The sequence below is a fragment of the Danio aesculapii genome, chromosome 22 (genome assembly GCF_903798145.1).
Source record: "Danio aesculapii chromosome 22, fDanAes4.1, whole genome shotgun sequence".
Classification (NCBI taxonomy): Eukaryota; Metazoa; Chordata; class Actinopteri; order Cypriniformes; family Danionidae; genus Danio; species Danio aesculapii.
Genome location: NC_079456.1, coordinates 26,741,615 through 26,759,166, shown reverse-complemented (window position 1 = coordinate 26,759,166; position 17,552 = coordinate 26,741,615). Strand labels below are relative to the sequence as shown.

Below are 17,552 nucleotides of genomic sequence, written 5' to 3'. Positions count from 1 at the left end.
TGTGCAGTGCTCTAAGGCTGCTGCGTATCAGGGCAGAATCGGAGCCGCTGATGTAGGTCAGCTGGACATGGCCTATCGGGTCGTGGCGGACCACATCCGAACAATCTGTGTGTGTATCGCTGACGGAGTTTATCCCGGCATGGCAGGCGCTGAGTGAGTTTGACTCCGTTAGAGGCCTTATTTATGCCTTATTATTACACATTGAATCAATTTTACTGTCACGTCACCAGCAGCACGTGTGCTATGATGAGGTGCGGGCTCCAGACAGCGCAAAATACAGTGACAAACATTTGCGACAACATACAGGATGCAAATACGCAAAATACAGTGACATACGTTTAAGACAATATACAGTCTGTACATGAACAGACAACAAATATGTAAAAGTACACACATAGATGTTATTACACAAGTAACATGATACACCTTCAACCACAGCGGTTTAAACTGCAGTTCTGGCGAGTGACTAAAAAGTTATCAGCATGATGGTACATTTCTAGTCGACCATTCTTCTGTAATCTTATACCAAAAACGGAACTAAGGGCAGTATTATTAGCTTAAAATGTGGGAGAGCGTTGCTATTATGTGATTGTATTGTATTGAAATATGGAGCAATTAAGTGTTGATGTTAAATCAAAAATAATTCACAAATATTTGAAAATGAGATAATTTAATGACAATATTTATCTATGGTTACAACTGAATTAATTACAAAATAACTGTATAAAATGATAAAATAGGATATTAATGTACCCAGCTTAAATGTAAAAATAAAGTTACCAGACAAAGAAGGAGAGACAGGGGGAGGGAGACACAAAGAGAGAACAGTAAGTAGGCCTCGAAGAGGCAGAGAAGAGAAACTCCAGATCACGAGGAGAGCAGGAAAGCACAGAGAAGGAAAAGAGACAGAGCAAATTTTACCAACTATTTTGTATTTTTCTTGACCATGTGACCAAAGTCCAAATACTGAGACATTCAAACTGACCAATCAACATGTGACCACATAGTAAACCCCCTAAAGTCCACATACCAGGTCCTGATCTTATCAGAATCTGCCTTTTAAGTCAGTATGGACCTTCTTTGGTGAAAAAAGACATGCTTTGCCATATAAACAAATGCATATAATAATTTTCATTCCTACAACATGGAGACAAAAAAATGACACTGACATATTTTAAGACATCTCACCGCAAGTTATTTTGAGTTGAGACAGCTCAAACATTCAATTTAATCTTGACTAGCCTTAAACCTTGTTTGTGAAACCAGGGTTATGTTTTTTATTTGGGTATTAGTATACGTGTTAAATAAGTAACCTTATTAGGTCAATATTGAGGTAATATAAGTATTATAACTCCTCTAATGTATAAACATTGTACTACATGCTGTCATTGTGATAGGCTGGTGTTAAGACGTATATTGAGACGTGCAGTTAGGTTTTCTACAGAGGTGCTGCAGGCTCCAGAGGGTGCACTGGCAAGCCTGGTGCCCACTGTGGCTCATATACTGGTAAGAGGATTGAGATGATTCCATGAGGTTATTTCTGTCATCACTGCAGCGTGTCTAAATTTTCATATTCTCTCGTATTTTTCTTTTCTCAGGGCGATGCCTATCCTGAGCTGAACACAGAGTCTGAAAGAGTAAGCATGCTTCAAAGAAAATCTCAGTGTTACATTTAGTATAACTTGGTAAATCAACATTTACAGTGTTACAGATGTTGTTCTGTTGAACATTTTGTGCATCAAAAAATGCTGCTTTTTTAATTTTCACCAAGATATAGCCAAGATTTAAAAGGCTATTTATTAATAAAAATAAGTGTTTAAATCATATTGTTGTTATTATTATTTGCGGAATTAAGTAAAAATATATAGTAAAATATTTGATATTGGACACATTTTACAGTGTTTATATTATATGATAAAAAACTAACCCAAAACTTTTAATTTAGATTTTTGTTCTTTGTGCTTCCTCTATAGATCATGGATCTCATTAATCAGAATGAAGCCCACTTCCTGTCCTCACTGAAGCAGGGCAGAAGGGTGATTGACAGGACTCTCAGCAGCATGGAGGAAAAATCTTCTGTTTTTCCTGGTAAAGTCCATTATAAACCAGTTACAATTGGTATAATTCATATTTTATTCTGTTCTCTTTTACCTGAGCATCATCTCCAATGTTCTAACCTCTGTGTCTATTCTGTTTCTGTTAATCAGCCTCGGTTGCCTGGTCTTTATACCGTAACCTGGGCTTTCCTCTGGATCTCATTGACTTAATGCTAGAGGAAAAGGGCAAGACTGTTGATAAAAAAGAAATGAAGTTGCTGGAAAATGAATATGAAAAGGTACTAGTGTTAGTGTTTGGCTTTCCTTAATCCAGAATATGATTGTTAAATTAGTAATTAGCTTCGTTTCCATACAAAGATGCTTTTTAAACTTAAGCGCAAAACTGGAATATTGCATAAGACATTTGTTAATACTGCAACGTTTCCATCAAATGAATCAAAGAGAACAATATAGTCACTTCCTGATAAACTGGCACCAAATATCAAAAAGAAACTAAATTTGCTGCGGTAGTAGAAGCTGATGTGGGCCTTTTTTTCTTATATAATAAATTACTTGCGCCTCAGAAGATGAAGACGAAATGCAATGAACGCACTGTGGCTTTTGGAGGCGTGAGGTGCTGTTTGGGAGCGCAGATGCTCCATACAGTTTTGGAGGTAATAATACTGAACCTCTGTGATGATGGACTTTGGCTGAGGGATTTTACAATGACTAAAATAACATTAACGTTCCTTTAAGCGTTTTTATGTGATTTTCCAAAATGCGCATAAAAATAGGTGGATGGAAACATTGCTATTGACTGGTTTATTGATTTTTTTTATTTTATTTTTGTGTGCAAATGAACTAATTAGAGCCTTTTTTCTCAGTTGAGTCTTCAGTCAGAGGAGGATGAAGGAGAAAGCCTCGACCAGCTGGATCTTCATAGCCAGGCAGAGCTACAAAGTCAAGGAGTTCCTCACACAGACGACTCTCCGAAATACTGTTACACCCTGGGGTCTGATGGACAATACGGTACTGGAGAATAAAGAGATAATGTTTGAGAGTCAGTAGCCTCATTTTCACTGTCAGGCCAGTGCGAGCCAGGGCTTTTATCGGGCCAAGCCAGTCGCCCGGGAGGTTGAGGAGTGAGGCCGAAATCATGTCATATTTCCACTGTCGGGCTAGAACATCCCTCGAATCAAACGTCATACAATCCGCCCACTTCAGTGGGAGTCAGGCAGATAAAGCACACCATCACATAATCATTAAACGATTAAAATTAAGACAACCGAAACAAAGAAATGACACGTTACTGTACAGCATTACATTATATGTCTATACCCACAAACCTGTGTGTTTTCATTCATTATATTTGTTTACTCGCCGACCGACTGTTGGCATCGTACATCGAGTGGTCTCGCCACTAACGGAGAGATGACCAAACACACCTTTTAAACTTGACAAAAACTCTCGACAACCTTCACTGGCTGCTGTGTCTTTAATATGGTTTAAAGATTATTATGTGTTATTGAAACATCAAGGGCGATTTTATGAAATAGCCTATCTTTAACTGACCAGCTATATGTTTTTCTTTCCCTTATTTATTTATTTATTTGGCGCATGTACTCATGTGCGATCGGAAAACTAGTGTAATGTTGGCATGCCATCTTTACCAGACTCGGGCCAAGTCCGCCTCTCCTTTCACTCTGCCCCGAAGCCCCAGCTGGCCCTCTTTGGCCCAAGGTATTCGGCGGGCCAAAAAAGGCTGGCCGCTGGCCCAGAGGAAGCCCCGCTTTGACCCGATCAGGCCCCGGAAGTGACAGTGGAAACGCCACTGGCCCTGGCTCGCCCTGGCTTGCTCGCTTTAGGCGCGATAGCGGAAACGCGGCTAGTGAAATCTTTAAACTTTAAACAGAGCATAATGGCAAAATCGGAGGCGCAGCAAGTGGTTTAAACACAAGGAGTGCAAAACGCTTACAGTCGTTAGAAAATAGGTGCTTCTCAACGCAAAACATGCATTCAGGGCCGTAGCTATCAATTGCTATAGAATGTTCAGGACAGCAAAAACACGAAGGGTGCATCTCAAACAACTCCCTTGTTTAGTAGTCAGGACACTGATGAGGAAGTCTACAATTTAAAATGCTGTCTCTATTGCTAAATTCTTCCAGGTTCACTCTCTGAAAAGTCACTCACTGACTTTTCAAAAGATGCTTACGGTGTTCCCTTAATAGGAGTGCTGAAGTGCGAAAGATGATTTTATGTGAACCAACTAACCAAACCTAATGACAATCGAGAGACTTAAAACAAACAAAAAAGTTATTTATACTAAACCATACAGTAAATGAACATGGTTAGACAGGTATGGAACAATCTAGCAAACGTTTATAAATGATTAAAGGTTGAAATGTTGCCGGTATATGAAACGCCAAATTTTTTGATTTATAATTTACTTAATATAAAAAAAAATCATTTCAGCTGCTGTTCATAAAATCTTCTTTTGATGTTGTATAATGAAGTAGTAGTAAACTTTAGGCCTAATCACAATTCTACCCTTTACCCCTTCCCCTTACCCCTCGTTTTGTGCATGCACGCCAAGGGGTTGGGATGTCCAAATTCTCTTTAAGTTGAAGGCTAAGGGGAAGGGGTGAATAGCCCTTCGAACAAAGATTTTTTTCAGGACCACACTCGAAACCAAGGGGTAAGAAAATTTCCCAGAATACACAGCCACAACGGCAGTATTGCTGAACCCGGAAGTAAGGAGATTCACAAATTAGTATTTTTTTTTACATTATTATAAATTTTTTCGACACATGTTTTAATATATTCATAACCGCGTTCATGTTTTACCATCATGCTTTAAAAAAAAAAAAAAACAGCTAAATTTCGCGATCCATAATCCCTATTAATAACTCCTCCATTAGATTCAGTGATCTCCTGAAGATAAATACCAAAAAATAACACAACTGAAATAACTACAGCAGTCGCAATTGGTGATCTCATATGAAGCAAGAGATCGCGATGACATATGATGACGCATGATATGTGCAGGTGCTGCTGTCCCAATTCTTAGGGGTAAATTTTGAAGCCCTTCCCCTTAACCCTCGATTGTAAGGATGAAGGGGTAGGGGTACAAAAATAGATTTGGGATTGGGCCTTATTGTCCTTGACAGGAAATTTGTTATGGGCATAACCATATTGCTGCAAACATTCCATAAAACAAACAATAAAAACAATACAAGAATAAAATCTCCTACCAGAAGGAAGCAGTTCATAATGTGGAAACAAAAAATGAATTGGATCGTTCACAATCCTTTCCACACAATTCTCATATAAAACTTGAGGATTCAACTATTCATCGTGCCCAACAATTTTCCATCCTGTCTTTATGAGATGCATCAACTTAGATTTACACTGTACAGATAGGTTGCCAAACCACACTGTGATACCATACCTGCCAATGCTTTCAAGAACAGCTTAAAAAAAACATCATCATCCACTTCTTGTTAACTCCAGAGAAATGTAACCTCCGTAAAGAATACAATCTCTGGTGTAAACAAGAACAAACCCATTCTATGTGTGTTTTCCATGTAAAAGAACTGTCAATGTAAAGGCCCATGCAAGACTATATAGATCTTTCACTGAGTAATAGGTTGGCCCAGACGGAATCTGCGCGTGCAGAATTCCGCAGATTTTTAGCTCATCATTGATTCTGTTTATTTACTTGTGTAAATCTGTGTAAATTTATATTTATTCAGTTTTTAAATTAATTTCACGACTAATATAAAAATGTCTATATAATTTATTTACAATACAGTTTGTGAAGTCATATTTTCTGTCTTTAGTATATATGTTATAGAGAAGACTTGCTTTGTTTACCAAATAAAGTGGATCTAATTGGATTTGCATTGTAAACATTACAATACAAGTTAAAAGGTATTACTTTTTAGTGTATACATTAAGGTATTAAGGTTTTAGTTATGATACTCTCAAAAACTTTCCGCATAAATCCGCAGATTTTTAACACAATTCTGCGCAGAAATAGCAAAAAATGTCTGCAAATTCCGTCTAGCCCTAGTAATAGGATGGTCATGTACAACCACTTGATGATGGTCACCTAAATACTTTGGGCCAAATACCATCTTTTCTGTTTTCTTAGTATTTATTATTAGCTTATTTTTATCACACCAATCGACAAACCGGCTAATTTCCCACTGGAAGATAACACTAATATCATCATGTTCATAAAGTAAATTTAGTATGGCTGTGAAAACATTCTCATGTCACAATCAGTGTCCCAGTGTGTAGTGAACCAAGCTTCTTTCTGTCCTTACCAGTGCCCAAATTCATTGATTCCAGCTGATTGAGACGCACCCTGAAATGCTTTAGCAATATAGCAATATTCCATAACCAATCAGTTACAACACACTCACTAAAACACTCAAAATTCTTTTAGCAACCACCGGTATTTGGGAAAGTACTTTTGCGTTACCTTTTCTTTTTGGAACTAGACTTGCTTGTTTGTTTAGTATTTAGTTATTGGAAGAGCCCATCCACATCAAAAGTAAAATAAATAAGGTTGAAAGCAATGTCTGGGCGCAGCTTCAACTAACCTTTCAGCTGTGCTGCCAGTCATTATTTTTACTATAGTTTCATTGGATCATTGAAAGGTCAGCAAAGAAGACATTGGTTAAATTGATCAAATGTGATTTGAATGGTTTAGGATATTATTTAACATTTAATAATGAGGTTTGTTTAATAATCTGTATTTGTATTTAACTTGTATGAATTGGTTTTGTGCAAGTGAGGTGAATAAAAGCATGTTCACATTTAATCTAGAACTGCAGTAACCATCAATGCAAAAATGTCTCTACAGTCCTGATCATACTAAAACCCTCAGAACTGTTTAACAACCACATAGCAATATGGCAAATTCCTCTCAAAACACCATGGCTGCATCTGAAAGCTTTATAATGCTCTCTTTAGGGGGAACATGCTAAGATGTGAAGGCATCAACTTACAGGCAAATTGAAATTCTGCTTCACTTCCTGTCTTTGGAAGTATCATAGATGTCTCCTAGTTCGCTGCCTTTGATATCACAGAATCGTGTTCCATTTCTGACAGTTGAGCTAAAAAAAATTTACATGGCATCTCACCCATGAAGCTTGGGTGTTATTTTGTGTTTTCAGATGCACCCCATATCACATAACACCACTCTGAACACCTCAGTAATCAAATAGCAACATGCTAAAAATCACTTTTAAAACTCGTAACCACATATGAACACATCAAAAACACAAAAGAAATACATGTAACACCTCAGTAACTACATATATATATATATATATATATAAATATATATATATATATATATATATATATATATATATATATATATATATATATATATATATATATATATATATATATATTTTAAAACAACTGTAAACAAACAAACAAACAAAAAAACACTTATAAGACCATGGCAAAAAAAAACCACTTAAATTCTCGGAACACTTAACCACACAGCACGGATATGCAAATCACCTCCAAAGGATGCCATAACCACTCAAAAGACCTCAGAAACTGTCAAGCAACATCATTTGCACACTAATGCCAACACAAAAAGCACTTACTGTAGTAACATGCTAAACACTCAGCATACCTCAGAAACCACACAGCCCTTTACACCATACTCGCGAACCCTTTTACCCTGCTATATTTGCACATAACAGCTGCACATACAACGTTGTATATAGTAATATATCTGTACATACACTTGTGAATTTGTATATTTGCATTCACTACTTACTTCTAGTTTTAAAATATATTTATTATCTGTTTTTTGTTCTGTCTCTGTAATTCTTTTGCACTGTAGAAGCTCTGTCATGAAAACAAATTCCTTGTATGTGTGGACATACCTGGCAATAAAGCTCTTTCTGATTCTGATTCTAATGTGCCAAAAAGCACTTTGAACACCTTACAAACTAAAAAGCATTTAGAAAAATAAAAAAAAGCAAAAACACGCTAAAATTCACGTGAAGCTTTTTGATAAGAAAAGTATTTTGAAGACTTGACCACAAAATCTTTTTTTCCCCATGTTGCTGTCTTGCATTACAGCTGCTTGAGATGCAGTATAAGATTGAACAAAATTCCCAACTTTCTTGCTCTTTTAGTGTTTGAAACTTGCAGAGCATCAGTCCTTGCACTCTACTGTGACGGGTCACTGGTTTCAGAGGTGCGTGAGGGTCAGCACTGCGCTGTGATCCTGGACCAGACCAGCTTTTATGCAGAGCAGGGCGGACAGGCCAATGACCAGGGTTACTTCACCAAGGATGGGCTGCAGGTTCTTGATCACATCCCAACTGAGATGTTTTATTTTTATGTATTTGATACGGAGGCAAGATTAAGACACAGGTTGTGGTTTTGTTTTCAGGATGTGTTGTTCCCCGTAAAGTGTGTCCGTCTCGCTGGGGGTTATGTGGTACACCAAGTCACAGCAGCAGAGACTTTGAGAACTGGAGATCAAGTGCATCTTCATGTGGATGAGGTGGGAATATGTTGCATTGCATTTTCACTCTCACACATGACAAAAATATAATTAGTACATTAATATACATACATTAATATATATATATATATATATATATATATATATATATATATATATATACAAGTTAATATAATTAGTATTACCATCATTTAAAAAGCGGTATATGGTCAAATATATCTTTGTCTTCCATGGAAAAAAGTATAATCAGAATTTCAATTAAAATAAATAGCACTATATGAAGAAAAGTGTCCAAAAATGAAGATTAATCTTTCTCTCTGTTTGTATATTATTAATATTAAGAGTTGTTTTTCCATTTTTTTTGCCATGTTGGTACAGTTCAGTAAAAAGTAAAAAAAAAAACAGTGAAAGAGCTGCTAAAGTTAGTTACCCCTTCTGTTTTCTCAAAAATTAGACTTCAAACTACAATAAAAAAAACATTGTTACTGCATTGTCAACTACCCAAATAGGGATGAGCGATTAACCGATTTCACTATTAACCACGTTATTAATTGTAAAGGCTCCTCAACACCGTGTTTCTGCACGGAACAAAACTGCAGCAACTAAACAAAGTTATGCCAACTATGCGCTAGTTTAAAGTTCCAAGCTTTTACACAGAGGCTAATACCCACGCACACTGGATTAACAGTGGCTGAGGCTATTAACTAAGGGCCATTCACATGTTGCGTTTTTTGCGCTCGCAAGTTCGTTATTTCCAATAGAGGTGCGCAGCTTGCGTGCACATATTGGGAGCGATGCGTGTGCGCGCTCATGCACGTTTTCCATGCCACAAGCGCACCACGAGTAATGTGACAAGAACTGGACCAATCACTTTTGCCTAACAATTTTATAATTTAGTTGATCAAAAGTGCCTTTCAGGCAGAGGTTAAGCAGCCTTTTGTCTACATTTGTTCTCTTTAAACGGGAAATACTTGGCTAATATGTAGCTTAGATTTACATTAGACAAACAAAATTGTTTTAATTTATTTTCATTTCTTTTTATTTATTATTCATTGTTCTGTTGTTTATTTGTTAATGTAAAATTATTACTTAAGTTTAAATGCCAAAATCTTCTTTCACTTATTTTTAAGTCCAAAGAGAAATGGACTACTGTTTCTTTTGGGTTTTTTTGTGCTGTATTAATTGGTTACTGATCAGCAGTTTTCATGTGATTTTTTTTTTTTTTTAACTAGCAGTGTTTTGAAATTAATCAATGCATAATAATCATGACAACCATGAAACTGTAAATATTCCTCAGACTATAATCTCAGAACCAAAATCTATAATCGTTGCATCCCTATACCCAAATACCTTTTGGTAAAGGTTGCGTTTCCAACTGTAGGCTTGGCGCCTGGGCTGCATGATAAATCACACCGCCACCCATGTGCTGAACTTTGCTCTTCGAGAGTTGCTAGGTCCCGTTGTCCGCCAACGAGGGTCTCATTGCAGTGCGAATCGTCTTCGCTTCGACTTCAGTGTGAAGGTACAGCGTCTGAATGGCTGTCTCAGTGATTTAATGATTTCCAAAATGGCTAATGCATGTTTATGTGCTTGTTTTAAAGGGCTCCCTGACTGTTTCTGAGCTGCAGAAAGTTGAGGAGCTGGTTCTGAATATCATTCGTCAAAATGCAGATGTGCACATAGAGGAGGTTCCTCTGTCGAGTGCTAAACTAATTGCGGGGCTGAGGACTGTAGATGAGGTACCCTGGATCATCATGCTTAAAAATCAGCTAATATCAATGTAACAAGTAGTTCCCCACACCCTATGTGAGGTGTTGACAACATTGTGTGTTTGTTCCAGCTCTATCCAGACCCAGTGCGAGTGGTGTCCGTGGCTGTACCTGTTTCGGATCTGCTTGCTTCAGAAACAGCTGAGCAAACTTCAGTTGAGCTCTGCTGTGGCACGTAAGGCTCTTCTGCTCCTTTGCACTGGGGTAGCAAAGCCAATTCTTAGGGTCTAAATCTGGGACAAACCCAGCTGACAGTCGGCCGTTAGGAAGTGTCAGGCCATCGGTGAGCAACTCTGAGGCTAATTTGTTTGGGGTGTTCCACACGTTGCCTCTCATCGAGTTAACGTCAGGGCAAGTTTGCCCAATCCAGCATGTAAATTTGATGTCAGTCATTAGTGTAAGAGAGCAATCTAATTGGCTGTTTAGCAAAGAATCAGAGCACAAGAACAAGTGATGAACCATTAATACATTCAACATTATCCATGCTAAAAACCATGCTCACTATTATGTTGTTGTTTCATCAGGCATTTACTGAAGACTGGAGCAATTAGAGACTTTGTTGTTGTATCTGAGCGACAGATGATGAAAGGCATTTGCCGTATTGTTGCCTTTACTGGAGATGACGCCATAAAGGTTTGAAGGTCCAAGTATGTTATTTTGTACTAGTTCAGTTTTTGTGATACTAACTGGTCCTGTGTTCCAGGCTAGAGAGGCGGGCCAAGCCTTGCAGGAGGAGTTAGAGTCTCTAGTGGCCCGGATGGGATTGTCAAACACCTTGTTTATGCAAGAAGCAAAGCAGCTTTCCAAAGAGGTTGGCCTCCTAATCAATGTACGTAACTATTTATAACAACTCATGTTCGATTCTGATCCCAATGTAGGAGTTTCAATTGTTTATGCAGTTGTAATTTTTTAAAAAATATTTCCTTAGTGATGTGTAACAGACCAAGGCAATTTTCACTGTATATCCAATCTTTTTGACATCTTTATAAGACTAATTTCTTTCATTTATTTATGTTTTGAATATTATTGGCCCCCTTAGGATTTTTTTTCGATTGGCTACAGAACAAACCACTATTGCCTAATTAACCAAGTTTAATACCCTTTTGTTATGTTTGGGACGAAACATCCATTGAATTAAACTGCTGAAAAAATACATCAGATATTTTTTTTTTCTTTTTTTTCCATAAAAATCTGTTAATCAACCTCGGTCCTGATTGAAACTACTAAATTATTTTAAAAATTACACAGTTTTAACTCCTTAATTGCCAAATTCATAAATGATGTCACTGATTTAGTGAAAAAAGCACTAAATTACTTATTTTCAATATAAAGTAATTGTAGATTGATTTTTTTTTACCTTTTATCACAGTCTTGGACATGTGTATGATTAGAAACAACATTGCCTTTGATGCATTGTTAGTTTTTGTCAAGCATTTTTTTATTTCTTTCTCTATAAGTCACTGTTTGTGGCTGTTTTTGCCCCATTGACTTCCATTGTAACCACATTTTTTATTGCAAAACCGTGACACCATATAATCACGCACTTTTGATTGTTTGTGGTTTTCCCCGTTGTGAAGTGGTGAAATTTGTAATTTTTACTGTTGATCATCAGTAGGCACCATTAACCCGTAAGAGAGGCCTGTGCAAAAAAAAGCTTAGTTTCTGGACTTTATATGGAGTGTAACAGCAAATAAAGTTTGTGTAGGTGTATCTAAGTGTGTGAGAGTGACATTTGCATACTTACCTTGTTGTGTCTGAGAAAATCAAAATATGCAACTCAGCTATCAGAACTAAATAAACAAAAACAAAGACTGTGTATTAATGCACCGGCTGCCTTTTGATGTTGAGTAATATGAATGGCCTCTGTGTGAAATGCTTGTGTTTTATTAATGCTAAGTCTAGTTTAAAACCTTAAAAATCCTACAGTGAGGGGGTGGGGGGTGATAGGCGGTGGGTGGATGGGGGTTGGGTTTAGTCTTTCCAGCAGGTTTTGCAGCATATAGGTATATAACTTGGGGGTCTTTGCAAATGTATCTACCACAACAGATCCAAATGCTCACGGTTCTTTTTTCTCGCATGTGCACCATTTGCATCTTCCCCTTTTCATTCCTGAGCTGCTGGTGCCTGTTGGTGTGCCCAGGTAAATGTCACACCTCCAGGCATAGTATGTGCGTCGACATCAGACATTTTTTGTCTATATTTGACTGTTTTTTTTTTTGTTGTTTTTTTTTGTACTGCCGAAAGCTGCATCCCCTTTTGAATGGCACAAAATGTTCGTCTACTGTGACATATTTGCCAAGGTTAAATAGGAGGGGAAGATGATGTGTCCACATTTCCCACAGGGATCTGATGAGGCAAGCTTGTCCTCTCTATGACGAGCTGGTCTCTGCAGCTTGTCATCAAAATTTCATAAAAATTCATAGCTTGCCAATTTCATAAAATCTTGTGAGGGACAGGGTAGCTCTGAAAACCACATGACCACTGTGATAATCTCACTGGCAACATGTGGACTCCACTTTGGACCTGTTTTGACACTAGCCAAAATCAATGGCCCCATGTAGGGACGAAGATCTGTGGAATCCACCCTGGTTCAGTTTCTCATTGTGCAGCGACCATGAAGGTTGGTCATGCTTACAACAAAATCAAGATCTGAGTCTGTGGTGTCAGAGGGAGAAGACAATATATCCTGCAGCTCGCTGGAAGGGTCAGGCTCCATAACCATTTCTAAAACTTTGGTACAAGTAAATCCTCTTTCTCATGTTGCTTGCTGCTCTTCTCACCAGCAAATGACCCGCAGAATGGCATGCAAATCCACTTACTGTTTTGTTTAGTCTGTACTTCTCTACATATTTTGTTTTTCCCAGTCGCATCAAGGTAAGTGCGCAAAGGTCAGTTTCACACTCTCACAGACACACATACACACAGTTTAATCTGCTGTTATACTCCATATAAAATCCAGAAACTAAGCTTTTTTTCCCGCACAAGCCTATCTAAAGGGTTAATGGTGCCAACTGATCATCAAGAGTTCAAATTACAAATTTTAACTCTTTCCAACAAGGAAAACCACCAACAATCAAAAATGCATGATTATATGGTGTCACGGTTTTGCAATAAAAAAAGAGGTTATAATGGAAGCCAATAGGGCAAAAACAGCCACAAACAGTAACTTAGCAAGAAAAATTTTTAAATCTTATGCTGGACAAAAACTAACAATGCATCAAAGGCAATGTTGTTTCTAATATTTCACATGTCCAAGACTTTGAAAAGGTAAAAAAAAATCCAGCACACAATCACTTTTTATTTTGAAAATAAGTAATTCTGTCTGTGTTTTTTTGCCAATACAGTGATATAATTTGTGAATTTGGCAATTAAAGAGTTAAAATCCTGTAATTTTCTGTTCAATTTAGTAGTTTTTATTAGGACTGAGGTTGATTAACAGATTTATAGAAATGTTTTTGAAAATTTTTACAGCAGTTTAATTCAGTGAATGTTTTCACCCTGAACATAACAAAAAAAGTTGCCTGAAGTGTATCAGTAAGTTTAAAAAAAAAAGTAAAAGCATTTCCCCCAAATATGTGTCACAATAAGATTTGTCACCAGTAATTATTTCACTAGCTGTAACTGAAAAGTTTTGGCCAAATTAAGACTCACAATCACACCAGAGTGGATGAAAACATCCTCAACAGCACATAAGGGTTAAAGGGATAGTTCACCCCAAAATGAAACTTTACTGAATATGTACACACCCTCATGTGGTTTTACACTTGTATTATTTTATAAAAGATATTTTGAAGAAAGCTTGAAAACACTGAAGTCTGTGGTATTTGTTTTTTTCTACTATGAAAGTCAGTGATTACAGGTTTTCAGCTTTCTTCACAATATCTTCTATTATGTTCAACAGAAGAAAAAAAAAACATATAAAGGGAGATTAAAGCATGACATAATAAAAAAAATGGTTAAACTATTTCTTTAAATCACTCTTTGAGCAGAATACTAGTATCTTGGAAAATGTAAATATGATGTACTGTCATCATGGCAAAATATTTTAGTTATTAGGAATTAGTAAATCTATTATGTTTAAAAATGTGCTTAAATAAATCTTACATGGCAAATAATTAATTGCACAGGAGGGCTAATAGCTTTGCCTTCAACTGTATCATTTTATGATGTCTTTTAGGCTGTTGATATCACACCTATGCCACAATGGAAGAGACTAGAGTTGCAGACTCGTCTGAAAGCGATGCTGAAGAGCAGCAATAACGCCATTCGAAAGTTGGAGATCAAAGAGGTAGATCTGAGTTTATAATGCCCATCGAATTATGCCAAAACAGGTTTACTAAGTGGTCAGTTTATTGTGGCTCCTGTTTCAGGCTGCCTTGAAAGCCAAGGAGCTGCTGGACAAACACTCCAATAAACCTGTTGTGGTGGATTTGATCCAGACTGACTCTATTTCAGTAAGTACGGCCTAACCAAAACTTATTCATCCGCCTTTAACATTTCTCACTATATTCATTTTCATTATTTCCCTATAGTATAGGACATGGTAGTAAAATACGACAGAAACTGTGTCATAAATTCATTCTAATAAAGTCAGCTAACTTTGATAGGAAGGTACAGTATGTAATGCTCACAATCAGCCAAAAATAGTCCAGACAACTGTTAGAATGACAACATTTACACCACTGTTAATACTTTGTTAGGCCTCTGTCATCAGATTCATGCAAACGTTAGTATTTTCTCAGACTCTCTGCAGCAGCTTGTTCACTTCCTGTAGTGTACAGAACCCAATACAGTTTGCCTGTAGTTTATTCCGTGATTTCTGATTTTGTATTTGTAGACTTGTAATAGAGCTGAGTGAAATTGTTCCAGCTCTTTCTGAGCGATAAACAAAAATCAGTCAAATAAATATAATTACTACTTTGCTCCACTGGAATAGTTTCATCAACCGTCTACAGAACAAACCACTGTTATCCAATAACTTGCCAGTTAATCTAATTAATGTAGCCTTTGTTAAGCCTTATTATTCTGAATACTAGTATCTTGCTAAATATTATGTATCCATATTCTGTCACAGTGGCAAAGAAAAAAGAAATTAGTTGTAAGAAATATGTTATTAAAGCTATTTTGTTTAAAAATGTGTTTAATTCCTTCTCTGATAAGCAACATTTTTTAACATTTCACAGGAAGGCTAATCGCTTTGACTATCACAATATGCACATTTGTAATATTTTGATCATTTCAATTCAAGCTTATATATATATAGTTATATATAGATATAGATATAGATAACTTTTTACAATAATTGCAGTTAATTTCAGTATATTGTGCAGCCTTAATTCATGTGCCTGTGTTTAGGTGCTAATGAAGACTGTGGTCCAGCTGAGCAAGAGCACTCCAAAGTCCTTGGTCATGTTGTTCTCTCACTGGGAGTCATCAGGGAAGCTGCTCTGTGCCTGTCAAGTACCCAAAGTACAGCAAACACAACATCACACAACGCACTCACCCTCAAAGCCCCATCCTCAGTGTATACCGTATGAGTCTATTCTTTCACAGTCAGATGAGTTTTACATTTTATCCTGGCTCTTTCATGCTGTAAAATAGTTTTGGGATCACACTTTAATTTATTGTACAATTCACACTATTACCAAACCATTAACTAAAACATTTAGCTGATCGTTTATTTGATGCAGATGCGAACAATTCGGTATCGGTTCAGTAATAATCATAACCGGTTATTATGTGCTGACGTCATTTATCGCACATGCGTTATATGGTGGTAGATTACTATGGCGAGTGAGGAGACCACGAGTAATCAAACTCTCCAACTAATTAAAAAGCAGAAACTGTGCACAATTTACTGCTTTTGAGTTTGCTGGAGAGTCTTTTACTGACAGGGAAGCACATTAGAACCAAGCTAGGAAAAAAAGGAAGGATGTAAACGCTCTCTTTCTCTCTCTCTCTCTCTCTCTCTCTCCCCATCCCTCTTTGTGGCTGCTCTGACCTGCTGGTGTGTCTGTGAGGTCATGTTTTATCTCCTTTCTCAGCTGTTACAACAATAATGTTACTTGTGGATCCAGACATGACCGTTTAACATCAGTGTCCGTGTCACTGTTTGCAGAACAGCGCCAGAGCTGCGCAGACCGCTAGAGCCAATTGCAGCCTTTTCAGTTAGCGCGTGATCAATCATAGGTGTTTTAGAGCTCAACATTTATTTGCTATAAATACTTACGTTGTTCTGTGCATATACTCGAGTTTTGTTTTATACATTCAAAAAGAGTGTTTTCTTTGAGCAGATAAAATCAAAGGTACAGTACATACAGTATGTCCGACTGCTTTTATTAAAGACAAAATTGTATTAAAAATAATATCTAAATAAATAAATGTTGCTAAATAAGTTATTAAATTGTTTACGGAAAGCATCGTCAGTGACCCGTGATGCACGAGATATCGAATTTGAACCAAATCGATGGCATGATAATCATAACCAAACCAAAATGTGACATCAGATTAGGTTCACACCCCTACAATACACTAATAATTAGTTACTTATTAATAGTTAGTTAGGTGTTAGTTGGATTCAGGTATTGGGTAAGATTGGGGATGTAAAATAACATCGTACTTTATAAGTGCTAATAAGCAGTTCAGCAAGGGGTTCACGCATGTTTTAAGAAGTTTTTGTAACAAAAATTTTTCTTATTTTTTAAGTGGTAAACTTAAATTTTTGACAACTTTTTGGTTGGGGTTTCTAATAATAAAAAAAGTTCAATAATTTTTTTACAACAACACATTGATCTGCTTTATTAAACATGCGTGAACCCTCTCCCAGTGCATGGGTAACGTTTACGATGGATTTATGCACTTTTGGAAGCTTTAAAAGAGGCCACTATCCAACACCATTATAGAGCATGGAAGAATCTGCATAATATTTAAAACAAACATGAAAATACATAAAAAAAATATATATATATTTTCTTTCTTAGAATTTTGGCAGATTTTTTTGCTTGCTTTCAGGAAAAATTTTGAAAACACAATATTTTTCGCTTTCTTAAAAGATTCTTCTTGATTTAGCATTTTTTCAGTAATTGAACTAGAAACAAGAAGCTCTAGGTAAGAAAAGCTTTTTTTGCAGCGTGTACAATAAGAAGGGCTTGGGAGTGAGCAAATGATGGAATTATTTTCGGGTAAACTATTCCTTTAATGTAACTGCTCTGGTATGAGATTGACTTCATACTCTTATTCTAT

At 36.7% G+C, this 17,552-nt stretch overlaps 1 protein-coding gene across 1 annotated transcript in view; it reads left to right on the top strand.

Moving 5' to 3' along the window:
- aars2 (alanyl-tRNA synthetase 2, mitochondrial (putative)) overlaps positions 1–17,552 on the top strand; it is a 36,598-nt gene that overhangs the window by 11,233 nt on the left and 7,813 nt on the right. The window contains exons 6-21 of the mRNA XM_056448374.1: positions 8–153; positions 1,398–1,506; positions 1,599–1,637; positions 1,974–2,088; positions 2,208–2,335; positions 2,921–3,065; positions 8,207–8,376; positions 8,467–8,580; positions 9,923–10,063; positions 10,143–10,280; positions 10,382–10,485; positions 10,835–10,943; positions 11,014–11,139; positions 14,488–14,598; positions 14,681–14,764; positions 15,666–15,779. Coding sequence (XP_056304349.1) covers positions 8–153; positions 1,398–1,506; positions 1,599–1,637; positions 1,974–2,088; positions 2,208–2,335; positions 2,921–3,065; positions 8,207–8,376; positions 8,467–8,580; positions 9,923–10,063; positions 10,143–10,280; positions 10,382–10,485; positions 10,835–10,943; positions 11,014–11,139; positions 14,488–14,598; positions 14,681–14,764; positions 15,666–15,779 — 1,893 coding nt within the window. The remainder of the gene's footprint in view (positions 1–7; positions 154–1,397; positions 1,507–1,598; positions 1,638–1,973; positions 2,089–2,207; positions 2,336–2,920; positions 3,066–8,206; positions 8,377–8,466; positions 8,581–9,922; positions 10,064–10,142; positions 10,281–10,381; positions 10,486–10,834; positions 10,944–11,013; positions 11,140–14,487; positions 14,599–14,680; positions 14,765–15,665; positions 15,780–17,552) is intronic.